The 27406-nt window shown below is 37.7% G+C and overlaps 1 protein-coding gene across 14 annotated transcripts in view; it reads right to left on the bottom strand.

The window, feature by feature from the left end:
* RBMS3 (RNA binding motif single stranded interacting protein 3) overlaps nt 1-27406 on the bottom strand; it is a 1589121-nt gene that overhangs the window by 426143 nt on the left and 1135572 nt on the right. For all 14 annotated transcript variants that reach the window (XM_070455283.1, XM_070455285.1, XM_070455287.1 and 11 more), the window contains one exon: nt 20983-21074. In XM_070455283.1, coding sequence (XP_070311384.1) covers nt 20983-21074 — 92 coding nt within the window. The remainder of the gene's footprint in view (nt 1-20982; nt 21075-27406) is intronic.

Here is a 27406-nt window from a genome sequence, read left to right as displayed (position 1 = left end):
AGGGTCTTCATGTATTTTGTATCCACCTTCATCAGTCAACATTCCACACCCATGTCAGTGGTTGTTCTCTGATAAATAAATCACCTAGAAAATACTTAAAAGTTCAAAAAATAAACTTCTTTTAGACTAGGCCTTGACTCAAAGTCAATTTGATTTTTTTATAATGCAAATGTCTACTTATGAGAAGAAAGCCAAATTATTACAACTGCAAGCATGTAACTGGGGATGAGGTCACATAAAAGAGAAAAGCTCCAGGTGAACTCAAAGCAAATGGGCACTAAGGAGTCTCTGATTTGGACATGTGTTCCTCAATGATCCGTGTCCCCTTTTTCTTCTGCTTAGGTCCTGTTATATCTAATTAGAGAGAAAGCTCTGCATGTCCTGACACACATCTTATTTTGGTGTCTGAATTGCCATTAATAAAAACTTTAAAGGAGAAGTGCTCCTTCTATAAACCTCATTCAATCACTCACTCACTCAACACATATGTACCATTATCTACCATGTCACGATGGTACTGACAGGTACTGGTGTTTACTTATGCAGGTTGTTAGCATATTGGAACACTGTGATGTCTCTTGGAAAACAGTTTCTTAGTGAATCACCCCAGCCCATACTTAAAAGCTCTAACCCAGACTCCCTGGTTACCCTGCCTCTTCTTCCAGGATCCCTAGAATCACCTTGCAATCCAGGCAAAACCTGGCACAGATAAGGGGGCACCCCCAGCCCCTCCCCAGGTCTTTGGTTGGGGTCTAGGCTTGTCGGTCAGTGACAGCATCATACTGGCAGTTGAGTAGTGTGACTGTCATCCCTGCCTACAGGCCACAGTCCCATCAGGTCTGCAGACGCAAGGCCATACACAAATCATTTGTTACTTGTCTGATAAGAGGTAAGGAACAAAAACGTAGAGTAAGCTTTTCAAAACAATTTATCTCACTCCTGGGCATATATGCAGAAAAAACTGCAATTCAAAAGATACACACACTGCTATGTTTACTGCAGCACCATTCCCAATAGACAAGACATGGAGACAAGCTAAATGCCCATCAACAGATGAATGGATAAGGAAGAGGAACAGATAGTGGGAACAGTGGCTGACTTCATTTTTCTGGGCTCCAAAATCACTGCAGATGGTGATTGCAGCCATGAAATTAAAAGATGCTTACTCCTTGGAAGGAAAGTTATGACCAACCTAGACAGCATATTAAAAAGCAGAGACATTACTTTGCCAACAAAGGTCCATCTAGTTGAGGCTACAGTTTTTCCAGTGGTCATGTATGGATGTGAGAGTTGGACGATAAAGAAAGCTGAGTGCTGAAGAGCTGATGCTTTTGAACTGTGGTGTTGGAGAAGACTCTTGAGAGTCCCGTGGACTGCAAGGAGACCCAACCAGTCCATCCTAAAGGAGATTAGTCCTGGGTGTTCATTGGAAGGACTGATGCTGAAGCTGAAACTCCAATACTTTGGCCACTTAATGTGAAGAACTGACTCATTTGAAAAGACCCTGATGCTGGGAAAGATTTAGGGCAGGAGGGGAAGGGGATGACAGAGGATGAGATGGTTGGATGGCATCACCGATTCAATGAACATGAGTTTGGGTGGACTCTGGGAGTTGGTGATGGACAAGGAGGCCTGGCGTGCTGTGATTCATGGGGTAGCAAAGAGTCAGACATGACTGAGCAACTGAACTGAACTGAACTGAATATATACAGTGGAAAATTATTCAGCTATCAAAAGAATGAAATAATGCCATTTGCAGCAACATAGATGGACCTGGAGATTATCATACTTATTGAAGTATGTCAGAAAACAGAAAGACAATTACCGGATATCACTTATATGTGGAATCCAAAGTATGCCACAAGTGGACCTACCTGTAAAACAGGAACAGACTCACAGATAGTAGAGAAGCAGCTTGTGGTCGCTGAGGTGGGAGAGGGATGGACTGGGAGTTTGGTGGTGAGAACCCCAAAAGGCCCCACTGTACAGCTGCCCAACCCTCTGTGAGCCCATGGACTACAGCCCGCCAGGTTCTACTGTCCATGGCACTTCTCAGGCAAGAATACTGGAGTGGATTGCTATTTGCTTCTCCTGGGGATCTTCTCAACCCAGGGATTGAACTAGGTCTCTTACTTGGCAGGTGGATTCTTAACCACTGAGCCACCAGCGAGCCCTACTGTATAGCACAGGGAACGATTAGTATATCTAATCTCCTGGGATAAACCATAATGGAAAAGAATATTTTAAAAAAGAACGTCTATATGTGTAAAACTGAGTCTGGCACAACACTATAAATCAACTACAATAAAATCATAGAGAAGGAAAAACACAGTAATTTGACAGACTAGTTTTACATATGTTAAACCTAATAATAATAAAATTGAGTTTGTATTTTGTCTCTGCTTTCTTTCATTCTACTTTTCCAGATTCGTTCTTATTTTTTTTCATTCTTATTTTATAAAAGCATCAAATCTATAGCACTTTTGAAATAAAAACCATGGGTTCTGGATACAGAGTACTTTTAGAAGTATTCTGCTAAACCAACATGACAATGAACACTGCATGTAGAGAATATGAATGAAACAAAAACACACAACCCAAGCATTCTGTTAGCATAAGAGCAGACTTCTGCTGCCCTCTAAAAGCCTACCCAAGCCACGCAAGGGAGACCAGCGAAAGACATGGGTGCACTGAATCTTCTCATTACTTCAGGAAGCATTTGGGCCTTCTGCCTCTCAGCTGTTCTGTTTCAAATGTAATTAAGCAATGCTCCCGCGAAACGATTTTGGTGAAGGTATTCAATTGTGCTTACCATGACCACGTTCTTCTCCTAGTCTTAACAGTTTATATGTTTAAAAAACATGTATACAACTTAGGTGAGTCATGCATGTAAGTGACAATCATCTAAACAATGGCATAGCAGAACCAAAATACCCACCCCAAGGGGATTTGCTTGGGAAGTTTTCTGCAAAATTGTATAGTCTTCACAGTTAAGCAGCATATGACCCAGAAACAATGACAATAAAGATGTAAGATGAAACACATTCTGCCTTATCCTTTAATATCTCATCAGCATATTACACTCAGTCCTAAGTCATTTTTTCTAGATAATCATCAGTGATTTTGTTAGAAAGATTTAAATGCAATGTTAACTGAGAGCATTGTATCAAGCTTATCAAAATATTTTCACAAAAATTAAAACAGTTTTTTTTAAAAAAACTCATCTGGGAGGTGGTCTCATAGGTAATATACAAAACCTCAGCTAGTTAAGGATGAAATACTTAGTGGGATGTGGTCTAGTGGTGTGAGGAAATTGAGAGAAATCTTGGAAGAAACAGGACTTACAGTAGAAGAATGTTGACATTAGGTGATGGACGAGTTAAAGATACTTATAACTTATTATTACACTATTTTCTCGGCATATGTGTGTGATTTTTAAAATTCTAAAATAAAGGTGAAAAATATATAAAATAACGTGCAGGCATATTTTTTCAACAAATTTTGTTTTCCTCATGAAACCAGCAACAAAGAACTAGTATCATAAATAAATGATAAACTAAAATTTTAAGTACAGTATTTAGAACTGTTAATTTTTATAAATTTTAGTTTTAATATAAGGTGATTGGTAACCTCATGTATAAAAATAGGTGAAAAATACAAGAGTAAGATATGAATTTTCTGAAAGGAGTAAAAATGTAAAGTGTTTCAGTTTTCTTTATTTCTTTATGAAAAGGTGTTAGGGAAAACTTCAAAATCAAAAAAACCAAAAAAAGGAAATCTTTTTCAGTAATTGTACAGCAAAGAAAGGGGGACCTTGAAATTAAATTTAAATATAATGAAAAATTTAATGATTTACTATTTACATATTCTACATACATATTCTACTGATACATACATATTCTACTGATAAGTAGCTCACAAATATCTAAAACTTGTAATAAATTTACCAGTTTACAGTATCTTGGAAATATACCCAATATAGCAATTCTGGTGTCCCAAATAGGATGGTTGCCATTTCCCAAAACATCTTATTTTATTAGAATATTTATGCTGAGCCAAACTGTGAAAAAAATGGACTTTTTGTCTCTTTCAGATTTTTAAAAATGATTATATCTTGTGTCATTTGTCTATTGCTTGGACTGCATATTATAGAAAAGTTGTGCTTCATGTGAAACAATTCTGCCCTCCCTTGACATAGTGAAGATTTTTTCCCAAATTAAAGAAAAAATAGTACGTTGATGGAGAGAGTATTTCTGCCCATTTATTTTTCTTAAACACTGGCATTAGCAACATTTGTCTGCAAGTGAGCTCTAGCATATGAAAGAATAAATAAGTAGAAAAGGAATCATACAGGAAAACTCAGAAACAGATGTGAATGTTTGATCTGGCTGCTGGTTTTTCTCATGTCCACTTATGCCAACATATGTTCTGCTCATAAAATCCCCCTTAGTTATTATAAGAAATTACCCATGGCAGGTTCTCATAGATGCTTTGTACTTTGAGAGTCTGAGGAAAGATTCTTAGCATATGAGCAAACCATGCCCAGCTCCAGCTCTGATGCAAACTTCTACGGGTTACTGAATACTCTGGGCTCTAGCAAGACTTACATTGATGATCAAAGGAAGTTAAACACACTTAGACACCCTTGAAAAGAAATCTCTTTGGTGTGAAAAATATTTGCACACACCTTATTGTGAATCAGGTCCCAACAATACAGTTTTAACTATCCGTTACACATCCATCCAAATGCAGTGCTGAAGAGACCACTGAGTTTGTGTTGAATAAAAAGCAGGAGTGATCTGTGACCTCATTTATCATAATATATCTCAAAGATAGCAAGACAGGTACTTCACAACCTCATAGTACTGATACATGAATCAACAAAATTCCTACTTAGGAACAGTTTTAGTAAGTTGGGAATTCTGAAAACTGGGAGTTTCACCAAAGTTAATATCTTAACTCTTAAGATACCTACACACTGCCAAGCAGCAAAAAGGAAAACTGCTTTGCACCATATTCTAACAAAACCCAAAAGAGGAGAAAACAGCAAGAAGACCATATAACAGAACTAATTGCCATAGCAGACCACCTCCTAACTAGCTGTTACAAAATCCTTGGAAGTGCAATGACCATGTGAGCCATATTAATGTGAAAGGATATAAATCAGTGGAGCCTGCAGGATACACCATGCATTATGCCCACTCATTAAAATTAAATTAGGGAAAATATGGAAAAAGTATCAGAAAGCTACACTGTTTTTCCCCTTGCAGAATCTGAACTGCCAAGACTGAGGCTAATAGACATCCATGATTTATTTTTGTTAGTTCATCAACTTATGAAGCAATGTTGTATCATTTCTCATTCCTACTTTCTCTATAGGCTTCTTGGATAACCCTTGTTATCTGCAACCCGTCTCAACCCCATTTCCTCTTTTTCCTCTTCTACAACGATCTGCCGTGATGTACATTAGGTATAATGATGATTCCCCAATACACACTAAAACCTGGAATCATCAGTGTTAAGAACAATACACAGCTTTTAACAACTCATTTAGAATTCTAAAAAATGCAAAGGAATCCCATAAACTTACACATTATTATTCTGTAGGTTGAAATGTATAACAGTCTAGAGGTGGGGACTTGGCTATATTTAAAACTGCATTCTTATGCTGGTGCATTGACCTTTTTACTGTTGGCTGTGTTTACCACTAAAATAAACATTTGTAGTGCCTTTTTTCCTCCAGCGTAAGGATTTATAAGCTGTATGGGCTTCCCGGGTCCCGGGTGGCTCAGGCAGTAAAGAATCTGTCTGTGATACAGGAGACCCAGGTCCAACCCCAGGTCAGGAAAATTCTCTGGAGAAAGAAATGGCAACCCACTCCAGTATCCTTGCCTGGAAAATCCCACGGACAGAGGAGCTTGGCGGGCTACAGTCCATGCGGTCACAGAGAGTAGGACACCACTGAGCAACTCACACACACACACACAAGGGCTTCCTAGGTGGCGCGGGGTAAAGGACTCAGCTGTTAAGGCAGCAAACTCAAGAGACGCGGGTTCAGATCCTATGTCAGTAAGATCCCCTGGAGAAAGAAATGGCAACCCACTGCAGTATTCTTGCCTGGAGATCCCATGGTTAGAGGAACCTAGCGGGCTACAGTCCATGGGGGTTACAGAGAGTCAGACATGACTGAGCATGCGTGCTCGCTCACACGTGCGTGCGCGCACACACACGCAGCTGTCCCGCTTAATCCACAATGCGCTTTTCAGACTGCATTTTAAAGAAGAAAAAGCAAATGAAGATAAACAGTTTGCAAATATATAAGGAAAGAAAGTGAAGGTGCTCAGTCGTGTCCTACTCTTCACGACCCCATGGACTGTAGCCTACCAGGCTCCTCCGTGCATGGGATTTTCCAGGCAAGAGTACTGGAGTGGGGTGCCATTTCTTCTCCAGGAGATCTTCCTGACCCAGGGATGGAAACAGGGTCTCCTGCATTGTAGGCAGATGCTTTACCGTCTGAGCCACCAGGGAAGTCTTACAAATATATAAGCAGAATGTAAATATTACACTAAAATATTTAGAGAAGAAATAGAATCATCATCTTCAATGCAAATTATAAAAACCAGCTATGAGAAAGTTGTAGTGACTGCACAGAGGGGGAAATGTCTCAAAATAAAATATTGACATGAAGGTAAAATGGAAATAAAGTTATAAGATTTATTTTTGCTTTACTTTTGGAGAGTATGTGAGCATTGACAATATGTGAAAGTATATCTGAAACAATCTGAATTTTAATTAATCATCATTTTCTCTCCTTTTTAAAAGGACATGCTGGTAGCCAAATGCTAATCAAATTTCAACTCTTCTAGTTGTCTAGCCCTGAAGGAAAATGAATGATCTGCAACTACAAAGGTGGTTCTTAAAAAATAAATGGAGGCATTTTCTGAAAAAATATTCTAACATTCAGAGCAAATTATCCAAAAGGAGCTTAATCATGTATGACTTCAGAGCCTTAATTGAAAGAACTTTAAGTGATCAAAAATTTATCATGTGGGTTCATTTATATGTACTAGAGTATAGTAAATATATTTTATCCATTGATTTCTACTTTTCAGCAGACTTAATTGTTTATCCTCTCCAAGAGATTTAACTTGTATGGGGCTGTCCAATTACAAATCTAAAAGCCCACCATGAGGGAAAAATGAAAACTAACTCAAACATGGACTCTGGCTTCACAGAACTAGACCAAAAAAGGAAATGCCACAGACACTTAAGATAGGACTGTGATAGAAAGAACTATGACAAATTATTAAGTATGACATATCATTAAAGGTATTAACATTTTAATACCTTTCCATTAAGTAATCACATAGTTTCCCATCACTTATAAGATGAAAAGTCACAGATAGATGATGGATAGATAAATTGACAGATAGATATTATTTTATTGTCAATTGCAACTTAGAAAAATATTAATTGAAGACAACAAAATTAAGTTGGGTTTTAAAAATGCAGTGATGATATCACAATGATCTGTTGTTATCATTCTAAAAGAGGGTTTCTCAACCTCAACCTTATTGGTATTTTAGACCAAACAATTCCTCGTTGTGTGTGTGAGGGGAGAGTTAAGGTAATGTTTCATAAAGGATGTTTAGCAGCTTCCCTGGCCCATATCTACTCTTTAGATACTATATCAACCCCTTACCACAAGTGTGACTCCCAAAAATATTTCTAGAAATTGCAGTTGAGAACCATTGCTCTAAATCATCTTTCAGATATTAGCCTAGATGCTACTTTCTTCAGGAGAGCATCCCAGATGAAATACACTGTGTTCCACTATATGCCACTGGATGCATCTGTAGATAACTGTTTACTACATGTGACAATTACCTGTTCACTTATCTGCACCTCCTTATAGATTATAAGTTTCCTTTCACCTGAAACTGTGTTTTATTCACCATTGGTTCTCCACATACAAAGCAGTCTATAGAAATATATTGAGTTAATTGATGAAGGAAGGAAGAAGGCAAGTAGCTAAAGCAGTCAACCCAGAGGGGAGGAGCCCCATCCTGTACCAAGAATGCCAGCAGATCCTGGCAAGACCCTTGCCCTGAGCTGTGACAACCTGCAACGTCTTCAGACATCCAGACATCACCAAGTGGTCCCTGTGGGCAAAAACTTGTCTCTGGCTGAGAATCAGTCTAAAAGACTACACAGAGAAGTGGTAAATAGTTAATAAAGTTCAGTTTTGATATAAAAGGAAATACTATATTTTGCAGTGCTTTTATTATCTTACTGAATCAAAAAAAAACGAATGTGGTAATGGTTGTATGACTTTCGTTAGGTTACATTTTTGAGATTTAATTTCTTCACTGATAATACCTGTACAATGGTAACTCCACATAGAGTTCTTTCATTCAACAAATGTTTACTATTCCATGCTATCTGATGGACAAAACCTGTGCAATGGTGGAGGCGGGAACCATTATGGTCTTTTCCCCTATGAATTTTATAGTCTGAGTGGCAGAAGGACTGTATCCAATTATCTCCTATGTAAGATTTAAATTATAAATTGTGAATATAGTGTCTATGAGGCTGAACACGGTTCTATGTGAACAAATAAAAAGACTCGAGTGTCATTAAGATCTCCTGAAGAGCTAGCCCATGAACCATGGCTTGAGAGAAAAGTGAATGCTGACTACAAAATAGGGCAGGAAGAGAAGAGGCGGTGAGGAGGATAAATGAGACAATATGTACACAAAAATACAGATCATGAGGCCGGCCTGATGCTCTGTAGGAAATCAACGGGTGAAAACAACAGATTATAAATAATCAGCACCATTACTGACAAAATGAACAGATAGTAACAGAACTTTAAGCAAAGTGACATCTGATTTCATATTTTTCTCACAACTAAGAAATATTCACAATTCATCTTAGAGAATTTTAAGCTAATTAAGAGAACCATGTTATGTAAGAATAGTAGCATTAAAATTTTAAAAATAAAAGTTCCTTTCTGACTACAGCACGTTGGTGCCTTGAACACTCTGACCGTTTGGTTATACACTTTTCTGTTGTGTTGTGTATGATGGTAAAGTTCCTCAGGCAAGGAAAAACAAGGATTAACACATAGTCCGGGTAATAAAGCCCTACTATTCCACTCTGCTAACAATCCCTATGAGAACTCCGCCACCAGTTAAACAAATCATTTGGCTGGGAACAGAGCGTTTACCATATGCACGAGTTACTAATTTCCTGGACATTATCAGCCATTAGCTGGTTTCCTGTGTCCCAGCGAAGGCTGAGGTGAGCCTCAATTGCCAAGACGGCACAGTACAGACATTAATCCATGGACCATTTCCTCCATCTAAGATGCAATAATACTCTCTATCTGTAGTTCTTTTGTCAAATACATATTAGAAAGGGCCAGAAAGTTCAACTGGAGGGAAATGAGTAAAAAAGGAAAGCTAGTGGTATACTAGTGTAATTATGCTAGTGAAACTATTAACATTTTGGGAACTTAGAGCAGTATGGAATAGAATAAATCACCAAAAAGCTCCCAGACAGCATTTAGGGATTCCTTTAGAACTCAGTGTTTGTCAAGATTAATATGCCTCAAAAATATTCAATCCATCCTTGGGTCAGGAAGATCCCCTGGAGAAGGAAGTGGCAATCCACTAAAGTATTCTTACCTGGAGAACCCCATGGACAGAGGAGCCTGGTGGGCTACAGTCCATAGGGTCACAAAGAGTCGGACACAACTGAATGACTAAGTTTTACTTTTCCTTTTCACTTCAGAACTGGGTGTGTTTCTCATAAGAGTAACTATACTTCAAAAATACCATTTTATCAATAGTAGATGGATTATAAGTTTGCTCTAACCTATCAAACCACTATTCTACAAAACTATGTCTACCAAGATTATTCTTGCCTTTTTGATATTCAAATTTTTCATACTTAGAATTACTGCTATAATAGGTCTTGGTCTGCATGTTGGATTTTTTTTAAAGCTACATTTCTAGAAAGAAATGAATACGTAGAGCTTGATTAATTTCTGGAAAAGTCAGGCCAATTTGCATTCAACAACTATTAACTTTGCCAAAATATGGTACTTTTAAAATTAATTAATTAATTAGGCTAGTGGCTGCCCTGGGTCTTCATTGCTACACACAGGATTTCTCCAGCTACTGCAAGCAGGGACTACACTCTAGTTGCGTTGTGCAGGCTTCTCACTGCAGTGGTTTCTGTTGTTGCAAAGGGCAGGCTCTAGAGCATGGCCTCGGTAGTCGTGGTGCATGATTTAGCTGCGTCTTGGCACGTGGGATCTTCAAAGACAAGGACTGAATGCATGGGCATTGGCAGGCAGACTCAACCACAGGACCACCAGGGAAATAAGTCCCTTTTCTTTGTTTTAATCACTGCAAATTTGATCATAAAATAATATCTTGTTTTTGTTTATATTTCTTTTATTACTGGTAATATTTATTCGTACTTTTAAGGTTATTGGCCATGTACATTTCATCTGTGATTTGTCTGCTTATGTCTTTTATTAAATTTGAATTTATAGATATTTACTACACGAGGTAATAACTATGTATATTGAGGAAGCAGCTTTGCACTTCAACTAGATAGTGTTTCTGTGGCTTCATTCAGTAGGGTGAATATACAATTTTGTGATCTTACCTCCAAAAATCAGTAATCATCAATCCATTGTCTTCTGATTTTTAAATCCATAGTAAATAAATGAAAAGAGCTGAATTTTGTTTCCTTCTTAGTTAACCACTTTTTCCCCCCCTGCATGGGTGTTTGTACATATTTTAAATAGTCCCCAAATATCTGTAGCTATCTGTCTTTCCATTTTGCTTAGAATTTGGTCAATTCTTTCAATCTCCACAAACGATGTATCAGTTCCAGAAAGATGGCTTCAGTTGACATATTGGGTTATTGCTTCTGTTTCAGCGTAGTTCTCTATCTGGAAGATGTGCTGATAATTACGCTGGTTTCTACTCTCTAGCCTCCATGTGCATCATAGTTCAGTTCAGTCATGTCCAACTCTTTGCAACCCCATAGACTGCAGCACACCAGGCTTCCCTGTTCATCACCAACTCCTGGAGCTTGCTCAGATTCATGTCTTTCAAGTCGGTGATGCCAACCAAGCATCTCGTCCTCCGTCGTCCCCTTATCCTCCTGCCTTCAATCTCTCCTAGCATCAGGGTCTTTTCTAATGAGTTGGTTCTTCACATCATATTCTCACTTTTTGAAAATAAATGACAATTTTGTTTTTCTGTGTATTGAGAGAACTTCTTTAAGTCAGATCTTCAAGACATATATTTTATTTTCTACAGTGTCAGTTTTGTCCCTACTACCACCAATATTGAATCCAGTGTTGTTAACACACTATTTTTATTTGCAATATTTCTTTAGTTTACTCTGTTCATTTTTTTCCTTAACATTTCTGGATTTTTTTCTATTGAATTTGGACTCAAACTTGTTCTATTTTCATAGATTTTTTGTTCCTTTCACAGCACATTTTGTATCTTCTAGAGAAGTTGATCACAAATATGGTTAACCTTCAGTATGACTGGAGAATCTTTTTTAAAAATATATATTCTCAAATTTAGCTTCTAGACACTCTTTATTGAAAACATTAAAAGAATGAAAAAAGTTGAATATGATGGTTAGCAGGGACAATCACTATAGCAGTGTTGGTATTTGACAACATGCTATGTATAATGTGGGCTTGTTTGTATGTTTGAATATGTTTTCTTCCAAAAGCTAAGCAAGGAGGCAACCAAGGAAAACTAGACTTAGTTGTGTAAATTAATTAATAAGGTAGTGGTGTGTTAAGAATCTCAATTCTGCTCCAAAGTATAAGTAGAGACTTGCATTCTTGTACATTTCTGGGAATTCATTTTCTGTTAATCTTGGTTTTTTGAAGCTATTCATTGATTATTTTTTCCTGTAGCTTGTATATTTCATAGGGAAATGTGGAGTATCTACTTCAGGGATTACAAAACTAGGGCTGGATAGATATTTTGAATGACTTATACATTACTATCATTATTTTTATTTTCTTGGAGTTTAGAATACATACTTTTGTGCATTTTATTCAACAGTAAAGTATTCTCCAACAGGAATACTCTTACTTTGTTTGATATTGTATATTTAAAATTTGGTGTAATTTCTTACACAAATAACCAGTTTCTTCTAAATCCAGATCCATATGAATATAAATGTGAATATGTGAATATGAATGTGTACCCCTACAATATGCCATTATTTGCATGGAATATGAATTATATTTTTGTACAATAATGATTTCAGAAGGTCTTTCACTTCTCCTGCAATTCACCCTTGAATTAGAAAATATATGTAAACTTCATGTGGCACTGGGCTTATTAAGCAGTTCTCTTTAATTATATTAAACAAAAATAACAGGGAAGATAGTTTATGTTTGATATAGAGATATTACCAAATGGATCCTAAAAGCCTAAAATCTTTCATCAGTATGGGGGGGGGGAAGAGTAAAAATTACTCATCAGAATAAAAAAAATGAGCCCTCAGTATCACTTCACCTAAAAGTTTATTCCTTTTATTGAAAGGCATAAAATTGCTTAAGTCACTTTTCCAGGGATGCTAAGAATAATAATAATAACTTCAATAGAGAAAGATAGGGAAAGGAAGTCTGTACTTGCTTTGAATTTCACCACTTTCCTGAAGTTGGACATTGCCTTTTTGTTTGGAATGCTTCTTAGAAATGGAGAATGTTCAAATATGGTTTGGCCAGGAGACCCTGAGTTTGATTAATTCAAGTAGTGGATAAAATGTGTGTCCTGGAGGTGGGAAGGAAGGAAGAACATCTCTGTATGAGGCTGGCTCATTCATAGCACTCCAATTTCTACCTCCCCTGTGTAATGTATTTGTGAATAGCTTCCATAAATGTTGAATTAATATAAATCATATTGTAATCAATAGAGGATGCAGAGAAAATCAGAGATGGCAGAAACCTATCATTTAATTTTATTATTAACTTTAAGCTCCATTTTCAAGCAAAAGCTAAATTGACTGTGAAGCTGTCAAACATTTTTATATTTGTTGAGTAATTGCATAGAAAAATGATAATTAAACAACTTTAAAAAATAGACATTTTCTAGATTATATATGTGCATGTATATATGTATATTCAGTTGTATGTTAAACTCCCTTAAAGCTTTTAAAATGTAAGTGCTATTGATCTTCATTTTCAATTCCTTGGTGCATGTGTTCTTAAGAAATAAAGATGTCCATCCTATCCAATCACAACCATCACCTCCAGTCCATAGGTAGAATGATTACCTTGAACCATTTTTGGCAGACTCAGTAATTACATCCTCCCAGATAACTGGTTGGGAAATGAATTAAAGAAATATCCCTGGGTAAAAGTTAAAGATCACAACCATTTATCAGAGTTGAAAATTATTTCAATAATCAACACTGCAGGGGAAAAAAAAACTGCCAATCAAAATTACTCTATCTGGCAAAGTTGTTCTTTGGAAATAAAGGAAAAATAAAGATTTCCTCACAAAATAAAGCTTAGGGAGTTCATCACTACTAGACTTGTCATAGGGGTTCATCAAGCGGAAATGAAAGGCTGCTAATTAGTAACACAAAAACATTTGAAAATATACAATGCACTGGTAAATGTAAGCATGTAGTCAAACTTAGAATCCTCTAGTTCTATAAAATAGTGCTGTGTTAACCATTTAACTCTAGTATCAAAGTTAAAGAAGATATTAAAAACCTACTATATAGTAATTTGTTAATGACTACACCATATAAAAAGAGGTAAATTGTGACATCAAAAACATAAAAGGGAGAAAATAATTTTTGTGTGTAATTGAAAATTACATTATAATCAGGTTAAAATACATAAGATACTTTATGTAAGCTTCATGGTAACCACAAAGCAAAACCTATATTAGATACATAAAAGGTAAAGAGAAGGGAATCAAAACACATCACTGCAGGTAATAATTCATGAAGAAAGGCAGCTAGAAAAAAGGAACAAGGGCACTATAAAATAGCTAGAAAAATTAATAAGATGACAGGACATCCTTACCTACCAATAGTTACTATAAATGTAAATGAAATAAAATTCTCTAATCAAAAGACATAGACTGACTGGATGGATTAAAAGACCTACCTAACAAGAGATTCACTTCAATTTTAAGGACACACATTTTCTCAAAGTAAAGGGCCATAAAAATACATTTGATACAAGTGGAAATCAAAAGAGAACAGGAATACCTATACTTATGCCAAACAAAGTAAACTTTAAATAAAAAATAGTAACAAGAGACAAAGAGGGTCATTATATAATGACAAAGTGGGGTCTTTCATCAAGAATATATAGCAATCAAAAATATCAAAGCACCAACATTATATTAAATGTATCCTAATTTCTGAATTAAGAAACAGATACAACAAAATAATAGTAAGGTACTTCATTATTCCACTTTCAACAACAAATAGATCATCCAGACAGAAAATCAATAAGGAAACATTGGACCTAAACTATACCTTAGTCCAAATGAACCTTAGAGACAAAGATAGACCATTCCATCTCACAGTAGCAGAATATACATTCTTCTTGAGCACAGAAGAAACATTCTTTAGGATAGGTCAAATACATAAATATAAGAAAATTTAAGAAAACTGAAATTATAACAAGTATATTTTTCAACTAAAGTGTTATGAAGCTAGAAGTCAATAACAGAAGGAAAACAAAGAAAATAACAAACGTGGAAATTAAACGACATACTCCTGAAAAACCAACTTGTCAAAGAAGAAATCAAAAGTAGAATTAAAAAAAAAGTGTTGAAAAAGACAAAAATAGAAACACAACATGCCAAAACTCACTGGATGCCAAAAAAAAAGTAGTTCTAAGAGAAGTTTATAGCAATAATGACAAAAATACAACACCTTTTCATGACAAACTCTAAACAGAGTATAGAAGAAACATTTCAACATTATAAATGTCAGACATGATGAGCCCACTGCTAACATCATATTTAATGCAAAGTTCAAAGTTTTTCCTTTAAGATCAGGAATAAGACACAGGCAGGCATGCTCACCACTCATCTTCTTCAACATAGTGCTGAAAGTCCTAGCCAGAGCAATTAGGCAGGAAAAGAAAAGGCATTCAAATTGTATGGAAAAAGTAAAGCTGTCTTTGTTTACAGATTATATGATCTTATATACAGAAATCCCAAGACTCCATTAAAAAGCTGTTTGAACTAATAAATGACTTCAGTAAAGTTTCAGGATCCTAAATCAATATACAGTAATCAGTTGCTTTTCTATACACTAACAGCAACATATCTGAAAAAGAAATAAGGAAAATAATTCTACTCACATTTGCATCAAAAATAATGTAACAGGCAGGAATAAATAAAATGTATTGATTGACTTTTCCATCTAGTCACAGAAAGCAACATTTTCCCTATCATCTCCTTCTGACATGAGCTCCTTTGAGAAACTTCTTTTGTTGGTGGGTTACTAGTAGGCCCCACCAATGTAGTGATCCCTGAACACCAAATAGCCTGCTGACTCTCGTATTCCTAGACATGGTAAAAGCAAGGCAATATAAGCAGATTAAAAGCAATATTAATACTGCTACAGACCACAAGAGTCTGGATGAGGATTCCTGCTTATGTGTCTCTGCATTCAGAAGAGTAGCTTTGGTAGACAACCTCATGGGGCTAGTGGTTGAACTTTTAAAAAAATATAGAATATTGTGTGTAATAGGTCCCTCATTCATTCATTAAATTTCTCCTCTTGGAATATAACTGTTAGGACTCCACAGAGGTGATGAGTTTTTAAAATTAATTATATGGGGACTTCCCTGGCAGTTCAGTGGTTAAGATTCTGAGCTCCCGCTGATGGGGACCTGAGTTCTATCCCTGGTTGGTGAACTAAGATCCTGCATGCTATTCAGTGAGGCCAAAAACAATAATAATAATTGTATCCATATACACATTTGAAGTTACAGGATTTATCTTCCTTTATGCATTGACTTTTTAAATTTTTACTTCTGATCTCAAAATAAATTATTCCCCCCCCAAACCAAGACTAAGTTCATTGATTTATAAAAAAGAATTCCTTTCCTCTGGTACTAACCTGGTTCTCCACAATGGTTGAAACGGTTTTTTTATATTATCCTAATGGCTGACACAATACTTTTTATATTATTCCTGATGATCTGACATCCTCTTGGACACTTGGTCTCTTTGGTAATGCCTTAACTCTGATTTATTCTAGATATCCCACCGTGGGGCGAACCACCTTTGGTGACTGGTACAGCGGTCATAGTCGTAGACCTGATAGAACTTTATTTAAAGGCTCTGAGGAGGGGGTGGCTTCTTCCTTGTGGTGGAAAGAGCTGTGTTCTGTTTCCTCATGATTGTAATTAACATGTGGGAAATAAGAAAGACACCCTCTAAGCTGAAGATGACCAAAACTTGGCTGGTGGCTGGAGCTTCAAAATTTACATCCAGAAAAACTCAGTTTCTAAAGCTGAGCAGTCCTCCAGAGATGCCTCCATGAAGCCCTGGGAAATAGTGGGCAAGAGAAATCTTGGATGGCAGGCATGCATGATGTGATTGGTTAACCAAGGAAACTTCCACACTGACAACACAAGAATTCTACTCCTGCCCAGCTGAATTCTACATGTATTAGCTATCAGTGATTTCTGTTTTCCAAACTCTCTGTTCCCAAGTGGTAGTTTCCCTCAGACCCATGTTTCCTGTTTTTCTGTCATTCTATACTGTGGGGACACAGATAACTTCGTTATTATTATTATTTATTTTAGGCTGTGGTGAGTCTTAGTTGTGGCACATGGGATCTTCAATCTTTGTTGTGGTGTGCAGGCTCTTTAGTTGTGGCATGGGGGATCTAGTTCCCTGACCAGGGATCACACCCAGACTCCCTCCATCAGAAGCACAGAGTCTTAGTCACTGGACCCCCAGGGAAGTCCTGATAATTTGTATTTAAGCAGCTGAGTCTGGGCCTGTTGGATATGATGTTGTCCCTGCATGTGATTACAGGGTGAGGCTTTGAGGTGGGCTCCCTTGCTGCTCAAATAGCCAGAGAGATAAACAATTCTTGCTTTTCTCCTCTACAGGTCAACAAACTAAAATATTCATCATTCTAGAATCTCTTGCAGCTAAAGGAGAAACCATATGACTCAGTTTTGGCCATTGAGATGTAAACACAACGAGCTAGTGTAAACACTCGCTAGTGTAAACACTCCTGAGCTAGGAGTCTGGAAAAGGTTTTAAAATTTCAGAATCAGTTTTACGATCCTTCAACCTTTTGCCCTTTTCATATTCCTGGCTTAAATGTGGGTACAATAAGCAGCATTTTAGAAAAGGCAAATGTATTGATGAACACCACATATGAAGAATAGCATAGCAGCTTTAACCTTGATGGCATTTAAAACATTCATTGCCTTTCTACAACTTTCTTGTTAATGAATTAAACAAACACCTACAAGGAAAACTGTAGTTGTTTGTTTTTTTTTCTTTTCCTCAGCTCTTTTCCTTTTATGGTTGAGACATATTAATGACTTTCTCCTAAATACCCTAAAATTGGCAAGAAAGGCAACAGTCAATAGTTTTAACCCAGAGCTGTAGCTATTCCAAGAGATAAAGTACATGATGAAAATTCAAAATAAGAAAGAGGTTTTATTAAATCTTGATTTCCCAATGCCTAGCACAGTGCCTGCCACTTAGCAAGCAATTAAAACATTTGTTGATTGATCCTATTGATTGTATTTCTCAGAAAACTTTTTAAATAAAGCAACACTTGAAGCATGCATCATGATTTATGGAAAGTTCAGTAACAAATTTAAAGCATAACAATATTTATTGAATAATTGACATTCATTGAATTTTAATGTAATCTAAGTGCAATGCTAAATTCTTTGTTATCTTTTTAGTGAATTTTCACAGCAGTCTTATAACCAAAGTATTATTATTGGAGAATTTCAGAAATATTTAAATAATTAGCCAAGGTCACACAGCCAGGTGGTACAGGAGCCAGGATTCAAAGTCAAGTCTATCTCCCTCCAAACCTATGCTCTTAACTGCTGTGTGTTAATAAAATATTTTAAATGTGTTCTCCTAAAAGAAACATATCCTTTGATCCCTAAAAACCTTTTTTGGCAGAACAGCAAGTACACAGAAAATGATAGTCTGTGTTAATGGTTATACATTATTAATCAATTACCACTTACTGGAGAATTTACTGTTTAATTCCTGTTTGTTGACAAATCAGCTGAATTTTTCATATGCACACACTGGAGTTAGCTATATAAAGTGATTCACTTGGAATGTTTCATGTTTGCTCCAGGTTGCTATTGGGAACCTAGGTTATTTGTGGCATTTTTGCTTGAAAATCCTGGAGTCATTAAATTCTGAGTCCACAAGCTGCATAGTAGGATATTGATAAGAATAAGGATGCAGGCAGCAATTCAGTAGGTACTTGAATGGCAAAAAATATAGTGCAAGTTTTCCACACCCTGCAGACTGCAGGTTTATATGATAATAAATAACAGTTATCACCAGGACAAAGAAAAAAAAGGCCCTGAAATCCAATAGCTCAGTGAGAAATCTGCTAATACAGGTGGTCAAGCTTGTTCCATTTCATTGTCAAAGGGAGGCTATTTATTTGCTTCTGGGTAGTTCGATTACAGAGTCATTTACTGCTGAAAGTTTTCCAGTAGGCAGATGTGGCCCTATAGCTCTAGGCTTTAGATTCAAAATCAGTGAGGAAAAAGAGAATAAGAACAGCATAATTGATACGGCAGAGGTCTTCAAGCAACTCCAGAAATGAAATAAGTGCCTCTAAGCACCCCCGTTGGAATCTCCTTACTGTGTACAGGGGGCACGGGCAAGGGTCAAGATGCTGAGTATAATTAATCACTTTCAGAAGCTCTTTAAAATATTTTCGCTTTGATAGTTTCCTGTCTAGATGAGATGTCAGTGATTGGTGTGTGTATATAAAAGAGAGAGAGAGTCCTTGTATACCAAAATGCTCAGAAACAAAAGGAAAATATTCACAGTGAATTCTCAGTGGTTATAAAATCAAAGACAACTTTCTTTTCCTCTTGTGCAAGACACAAGTGGTTTTTATCCAACAAATAACTCTCTGAGAGACATTTGAACAGTGGAGATTATATAGACTGTGATCGTTATTTCTAAACTTCCACAATCTAGCAATTTGCAAACTTTGGCAGTGTATCCAGAGAACAGATCAAAGATACGCCAATAACAAGGGTTTTACTTAAGCATCTGTTTCATCATTTTCTTGTCAATAGGTTCTGCCTTTCAGTCGAAATTCAATTTCTCTTTTGCATATACCTAATAACTATATTTTATATCACATGTTTGCTGGGTATAAGAAGCTACTACTCAACTTGCCAAGAAACTTGATTCTTTCGTCAGGCAACCTTTAAACCAAGACATGTATGTAATTCCCTTATTAATTACAAAGATTAACTTCATCAATCTTAGTTCATGACCAAATTCAAAACTTCCAGTCACAGTCATGATGAGAAATGCATTACACAGCTGAAAGGTTTCAAATTCTAATTTATCCCACCTTGAAAAACAATTAATGTGCCATTAAGGGCAACAAGTCCAGCAAAGTAATCACTATGGGCAGTGACCCGCAGTGAGAGGTTAACAGATACGGGAGGTGTCAGCTCAGGAGAAGATGAAGAAAACCAGATAGCCCACCTCTAGTTATCAGGTGTTGAAACTGGAAAATGTCATCAAAGAATTTTAGCAATGATAATAAAATTCTAATGACCAAAAAACTGACAACTTAGTGTAAACTCAGCTCTCTGTGGGAAAAGTTGAGAGTAAGTATTAATATATAAATAAATATGACATAAATGCACTAGCTCAGTATTTCAAGACCTATTGACTTTCCACCTAACTTTTGAGAAGCCAAAGATCTACACATTCACTGATAGGAATCAGAAAACTAAAGTGACATATGAGTAACTCCAAAATGACCATTATTTTAAAAACAAATATGTACCGAGCATTCCTATGTTATAACTGATATTTAAAGCATTTCTATTTGGAAATAATCATAGATTTACAGGAAGATAGTATAGAGAGATCCCCTGAGGCCTCCACTCAGTTCCCCCAAAGGTTATATGTTAATTTTAGCATAATATCAACACCAGGAAGTTGCCACTGACTGAATATGTGTGTGTAGTTCTAAGTCATTTGATACGTGTAGATTCTTGTGATTACCACTGCAATATCAGGATAAGAAATTATTATAAATGATTTTATTTATTTTCTTGAATATAAAAATGCATTATAATTTCAGGTAGAAAGAAAGGTCCATACTACTTGTTTTACAAAACAGTAACAGTGTACTGAAAATTATTAATATATAGGAAACTGTTACCTAGGAAAACTCTATTTATAAAGGCCAAAGTGAAATCCTACTAATACAGACAATACACACTTGGGTTAAACTCATTTCCCTGCACAGATCAGACCATTCCCTCATTCAGGGATCCTCTCTCTGCAGCATTACAATGAGCAATTTTTCAACACATAGTTTATCAAAGACATCTTACTGAGAACTGTACTCTTCCAAAACTGTTCATAGGTGAGAACCCCAGATTATACATGCGCACACACACACCTCTCCTATCTGGGGTAAAACAGAGCATTTCACAAGTGCCCTTGAATTGCCAATAAGGTAATCATAATAAAAGAGAACATTAATAAATACACACAAATAGTCGATGAAATAAACCAGCCAGATTCTTCCAAGCCAAGTTTATGACGAGGTTTCTTATTCCCCCCTAACAAACATAATTCAAATGGTCACAGACTCCAATTTCATCTCATAGGAATGGAAAAACATACGATCACAAAAGAAAAAAATAATAAAGCAGAACTGAAACACTGTTCTTACCTTGGCCATCTGTGCCTGCACGCCATTTGCCTTGAGAGACGCTACTGCTTTCTGTGCGGCTGCTGGGCTGTCGAAATCTACAAAACCATACCCTGTGAAAACACAAAGTCCCAGGTGAGCACACGCAAGCAGCTCTGTGTCACTGATGGAATGAGTGTTCGTGGTCAGAGTTACACTCATGACCCTGGTTGAACCACAGACCTCAATCTATGGCCCTTAACATGTCAGGAAAGAGACCACAATATTAAACATAAAACAGCAATGTGCTTATTTTCTAGAGGTTGCTCTGGAGATTGGCTATGCAATCAGCAAGCTGATTTAGATTAATTCGGTGAATGAGGTAACATTATTTAATCATTTCTTTCTTCAATGACTTTGTTGCAAGACTTAGGAACACAAAATGCTGAAAAATGTAGAAAAGTTTATCTCAAAAGGTAATTTTCTAACCCTCAAAAAACTTGATGGTATTAAAAGCAGTGCTAGAACCTGCATGAAGTTAGCACCGGCAAACTTAACAGTTTCTGGCATTCAAGCAGTCATTCAATAAACACATGTTGAATGAATGACTGAAGGTGATGAGTGACTTCAGGGAGACTTGAGTCTACTTCCAGTTGATTTCCAAGCCCATGTTAATTCATTATAGGACGTGTCTCTCTCAAAGATAACATCCTAAATAAACAAGTTTGACTATTAAGGAACTTATGATAAATAGATAAATATTCAAATGTCTTTTAAAAATAAGAAACTCATTTGCTATTTTTTAAAGCTTAAGTACAATCTGAAAAGAGCATGAAAGTTGCCTATGAAAGGGAAAAAGTCATGTCTGACTCTTTGCAACCCCATGGACTGTGGCTCACCAGGCTCCTCTGTCCATGGAACTCTCCAGGCAAGAACACTGGAGTGGGTCGCCGTTTCCTTCTCCAGGGCATCATCCCAACCCAGGGGTCAAACCGGGTCTCCTGTATTGCAGGCAGATTCTTTACCATCTGAGCACCAGGTAAGTCCCCAAAGCTGCCTATATTGTTCTTCGTGAGCCTGTGTGTGTGTGTGTGTGTATAGTGAGGTGAAAGAAGTAGCCAGTAAACGTATTAAACGGAAAGGGGGGTTCCTCCATGCCCATGAAATATAGCTGTGTTAGTCTGGGCTTCACCTGAGAGTAATTTCAGCTGCCAAAAATATTTCAGACTAGAAACGATCAAGAACGTGTGCAGGGCGCTCAAAGCCCAGCCCACACGCATCCTGCTCCCCTTCCCCGCTCTGCATCCCCTCGCTTGTCTCATGAAGAAGTTTTGAGGAGCACTGCTAAGGCAAACCTACTCACCGCGAACTGTGGCCCTCTTCTCCGAAACAACTGAAGAGTGGATAGGAATTCAATTACCAAGTTGTTTCTTGTAATTAACTTTTTAATTTTCTCCCCCTGAATCTTATCTTCTTTTTCTCCCTCCCAGCATGTTAACCAAAAATGAACTTGTTACTCATCAGTGTACCATCCAACGCTCTTGAAAAGCTGGGAAGTTTGTGTTTCAAATCCACAAGGAAGCCTGCTCTGTCAGTACTACTAATTCCTCTCTTCCCACAAAATTCAAACTATGTGAGTAATATGAGGATTACCACCCAATGAGATGAGTAAAATGAGGGAAAAAGAGGAAGAAGAGCAAAATAAGTCTAGAAGTAGTGTTAGGAGGAGCATATGATAAAATAAGATATAGACTTTATCTATCATGGGCCAACAACTGCCCTGGGTGGTGACATGTTGGCACCTGATGAAATGATAATAATACAGGTATCAATACCACTGTCCTCACACCTGTTTATGTACTTACATAGAGAAACCAAAGTGTAAGCCAGGTGACAAGACTGACCCCGCAAATCACAAGTTGCTTAATTGGTAGAGCAGGATTTGAAGCCAAATCAGCACAGCCCTTTCCAAATATACTGTACAGTGAATCATTTTATAATATTACTTTGCAACCTATTTCTAGAAGCCCCTGAAGCCCACCAGAGGGAGGTCACAATTCTTCAAAATCCCTTAGACGTTGAGGCTAGCACATGAAATATAACAATTCCATAAAAAAATTCAACCCAGCTCATTCAGCCAGCACACTTATCCAGGGGGTGATTGAGTTCTCAGCACAATGGGCTACATGAGGTTTGATAAGTCACCTTTTCCACCTCACGCTTTGGCCCATCTTCCTCATTCATCCACAGGCTGCTTTCTCATTCAATAATGAAATTCTATGTCAGGCATTTTGCCAGGTACAGAGTATAGACTAGTGGGGAAAAAATAGTTCCAGTTTGCATCCTTACTCAGCTTATAGTTGAGTTGGGAGATGAACATAAAATGAATAACCACAAAAATGAATCTATAATAACAAATTGGTTTGCCTTCCTTGAAAGAAAATGAGAGCATGTACCACAGACTCTGATGATTGACTGTTACTAAAGGTTTTAAGAAAGCAGTGGCATGAGATGACCTGCATTTTTATAATACCACTCTCACTGGCTTGTTCTGAAGATGGGACTGGTTGTAGGGGAGGTGGGCGATAGGAGTGGGATCAGGGAGATGACCTAGGGGCTATTACAGTAATCTGGACAAACAGCAACTGGCCGTGAAACAGAAAGGATGAAATGGATGGTTTGACTTACATGTTGGAGGCAGAATTAACAGGACCCAGTGATGGATGGACTGGGTTGGGAATAAAGGAAACATAACAGACAAAGATTACTACTGTTTCTTCAGCATAAGCCAATAGGTAGGTGGAGATGTGATTTACAGAAATTGGGAGCCTGGAGGAGGAACCAACAGGGGAGAGGGGAAATTAAAATATCAGTTTGAGACATGGGGAGCCAGAAATGCCTGTGAGACATCTAAGGAAAAACGTCAAGTAGTAGCTGGTTATATTAGGCTGGTGCTCAGAAAGGGGAACAAGACTGGAAATAAAATCTAGGAGGTCAACAGCAGGAAGGTACAATGTACAGAAATGGAAAAAGACAAAAGTGCCTGGTGTAAGCAGAAACAAAGAGCACAGGTTTGGAGCTAAAACTTCACCACTGGAGTGTTAGTGAGATAAGGAAATGAGATCACAAAGGAGGCTGGAGGAGAACCCGATGGAAAGAAATAAGTGCAAAGGGAAGAAGATGTCTCAAGGCCAAAGAGACAGAGACCACTGGTGTCCAATGCCACTGTGAGGGCAAGATGGGCGCTTGAGACGCCCAGTGTTTTAGGAATGTGAACTTGTCTTTTTTAACCATGGCTGATTTACGGTATCGTGTTAGTTTCAGGCGGACAGCTTCAGATTCTTTCTCATTATAGGTTGTTACAACATTGAATATAGTTCACTGTGCTGTACGGTAGGTCTTTGTAGCTTATTGTATGTACAGTAGTAGATCATGTATTTTTACCACGCTCAGCTACAGGCCAGGGATGGGACCGAAGGATGCTTGAGTAGTTGAAGAGTAAGAGTGAGATGGACAAGTAGGGAGTGTTTACAGTCTTGTCTGCTATTGTGTTGCTGGGAAGGAGAATTAGGAGCCAGGTTTAGCCTGAGGGGTATGTGAAGCTAAGGAGCTGTTTATGTTTGTTGCTTGTAAGATGGGAGATGCTATGGTCTATGGTTTCCAACCTGAGCTAGATGCTAGACGCACTTACTTGGGAGTGTAAAAAAACAACCAATGCTCGTTTTTTCACCTCTGGAAAAATGAAATAAGTATCTCTGGGAATGTGGCCCAGCTGTCTGCACACACATGTGTGTATCTATTCCCTGGCCGGGGTTACAGTATGACTGAGTATTCATTCAAAATAGTAAACATGCATTTATTTGCTGCTCTGCTATGAGACAGATACTGTTCTCAGTACTTTTGAATGCTGATAAGAAAGCTCAAGCAGAAGTCAAGAAGTCAAAGCTTTAGGCAGAAAGACAGATAATTTTTAGGATAATGTTCCTGAGAAACTGGAAGTGTTGAGGGGGTTCTAGAACATGACTGAAGTGCTGTCCTTTGCTAAAACAGGGACCTGGTTTTTTGCTCAGAGTAAATGGAAGGAAGAAAAAAAAAAAAACCATTTTACAGGTGTTATTTCTTTGTATATCTTTGCTTCTGGGACACAGCCTGAGATTAATAAACATTTGTCGGAATTAATTGAAACCATGTTTAAAAAGATGCTAAGTTACTCCATGGGACTTAAGTGGAGATCAACTAATAAAAGTGTCTTAATACACGTTGCCTCTACAGAACAATATAGATGCCAAGCAACCATGATTCAGACTCAGCAACACTGCCACCTGGTGAGGCCCCAGGGATTTCACGACTCCTGGCCGCTGTAACAGCGTGGCTTCCTCCATTTCGTCCACCCCACACATCCCACAGGACAGCACAAAATCGTGATGCGGAGCTCCAGGGCTAAACTCCAGTCCAAACAGAAGAAATCCCTGTGAGGGCAGGAGACTCCCTGAGCCTCCTCTGAATCAGGGAGGTGACGGGTGAACTTTGACAAGAGTGTCTTTCCAAAGAGCCTTCATGCCAGCAAGGAGAGTGGCTCCTTGGTACAAAACATCTCTCCTGAAGACTCCTGGGAAACAAAGTTATAAAATAATCAATGTTTTAGGGGCTTTCCTTGTGGTTCAGTGGTTAAGACTTCATCTTCCAATGCATTGGGTGTAGGCTCAATTCCGAGTTACAGGGAGTTAAGATCCCTCACGCCTTGAGGCCAAAAATAACCAAAACATAAAACAAAAGCAATATTATAACAAATTCAATAAAGACTTTAAAAATGGGCCACACCAAGAAAATCTTAAAAAAAAATTCACTAAGTTCAGTTTTTCATATGAACTTACTTTCACTAATTAAAATGAACATGTACAGGTAAAACATCTCAAGTAATTCCCCCCCAAAACACCGAGATTCCTGAGAAAAACATTGCACTCTTGAGCTTTACGTGACAGCGTATACTACATCACAATCACAAAGAAACAGAATGAAATACGAAGCTTCCCCTAGAGAATAATGATGCATTTATGAAGGAATAAAGCAACTCCAATTTGGTTTCAATTTGCTCTCCTTAATGACGAATCATCAAGCCTGGGAACAGAAACCTCCATACCTACATCTGGTGAGGGGCAGCATAGGGAGATTAGTTCAGCTCCAGCTAATAATGCTTTATGGTAACTGCTAAAATCCTCGATAAAATGGGACCCACTGGAAACACCCGCCCAAGAGGCTGGAAGGCCACTGGTCTCACTGCCTCAATCACACAATGAAGCCTGGCAGCAGGTTCAAACGGATGAAAACTGTACGCCACTGTTTCCTCCATTCACCCGGTCCTTGTTTTCCCTCCTTGTCAGGAGGAGAAGGCCAGCAGCTCTGCAATTAGCAGGAAGCAGAGAGCAGTGAGAAAGAACTCCACACTCCACGCTAATTAGGTCATTCGCCAAATGCACTCACTCCACTGGCAGATCTAATCAATGCTTTCCTGAAATGCTTGAAACTTGGTGTGTTAATTTAAAGTTTTGCTATTTTTTTATTGCACTACAAGCCTAGTGACTTTATAAAGAAGCAAAACTATATTTATTTAGAAATTGTGACAAAGTTCTACAAACAAAGGTACTGCCAGAGGCTTTTGGTTTTGTTTTCTTCAGGGTATCTGTAGGCAGCTTCTCGTAACTTTAGCCATTCAACTGGACAATTGTGTGATAATCCATTTGAATTCTGTTGAAAGTATCTTTATCCTTTTTTTTTTAATTAATTAATTAATTTATTTTTCCATTTATTTTTATTAGTTGGAGGCTAATTACTTTACATCATTGCAGTGGTTTTTGTCATACATTGAAATGAATTAGCCGTGGATTTACATGTATTCCCCATCCCGGTCCCCCTCTCCCACCTCCCTCTCTACCCGATCCTTCTGGGTCTTCCCAGTGCACCAGGCCCGAGCACTTGTCTCATGCACCCAACCTGGGCTGGTGATCTGTTTCACCCTAGATAATATACATGTTTCGATGCTGTTCTCTTGAAACATCCCACCCTCGCCTTCTCCCAGAGTCCACAAGTCTGTTCTATACATCTGAGTCTCTTTTTCTGTTTTGCATATAGGGTTATCGTTACCATCTTTTTATCCTCTTTTTAAATTTAAGTTTTATTTTATTTTGGAGCATAGCCGGGACGGAGGGGGATAGTTAATTACAATGATGTGTCAGTTTCAGGTGTATAGCAAAGTGATTCAGTTATCCGTGAACATGTATCTACTCTTCTTCAGATTGCTTTCCCATGTAGTTTACTGCAGAAGACTGGGTAGCGTTTCCTGGGCTACATACAACAGGTCCTCGTTGGTGATCTACTCTACAGTTTTACTTACTTCCTCCGGCTGTGTTGGGTCTTTGTTGCTGCCTGGGCTTTCTCCTAGTTGTGGCAAGCGGGGGCTGCTCTTCAC

Source organism: Odocoileus virginianus, chromosome 26 (assembly GCF_023699985.2).
Source record: "Odocoileus virginianus isolate 20LAN1187 ecotype Illinois chromosome 26, Ovbor_1.2, whole genome shotgun sequence".
Taxonomy (NCBI): domain Eukaryota; kingdom Metazoa; phylum Chordata; class Mammalia; order Artiodactyla; family Cervidae; genus Odocoileus; species Odocoileus virginianus.
Note: the sequence above shows the minus strand (reverse complement) of the source record. Positions and strands in the feature narration are given on the sequence as shown.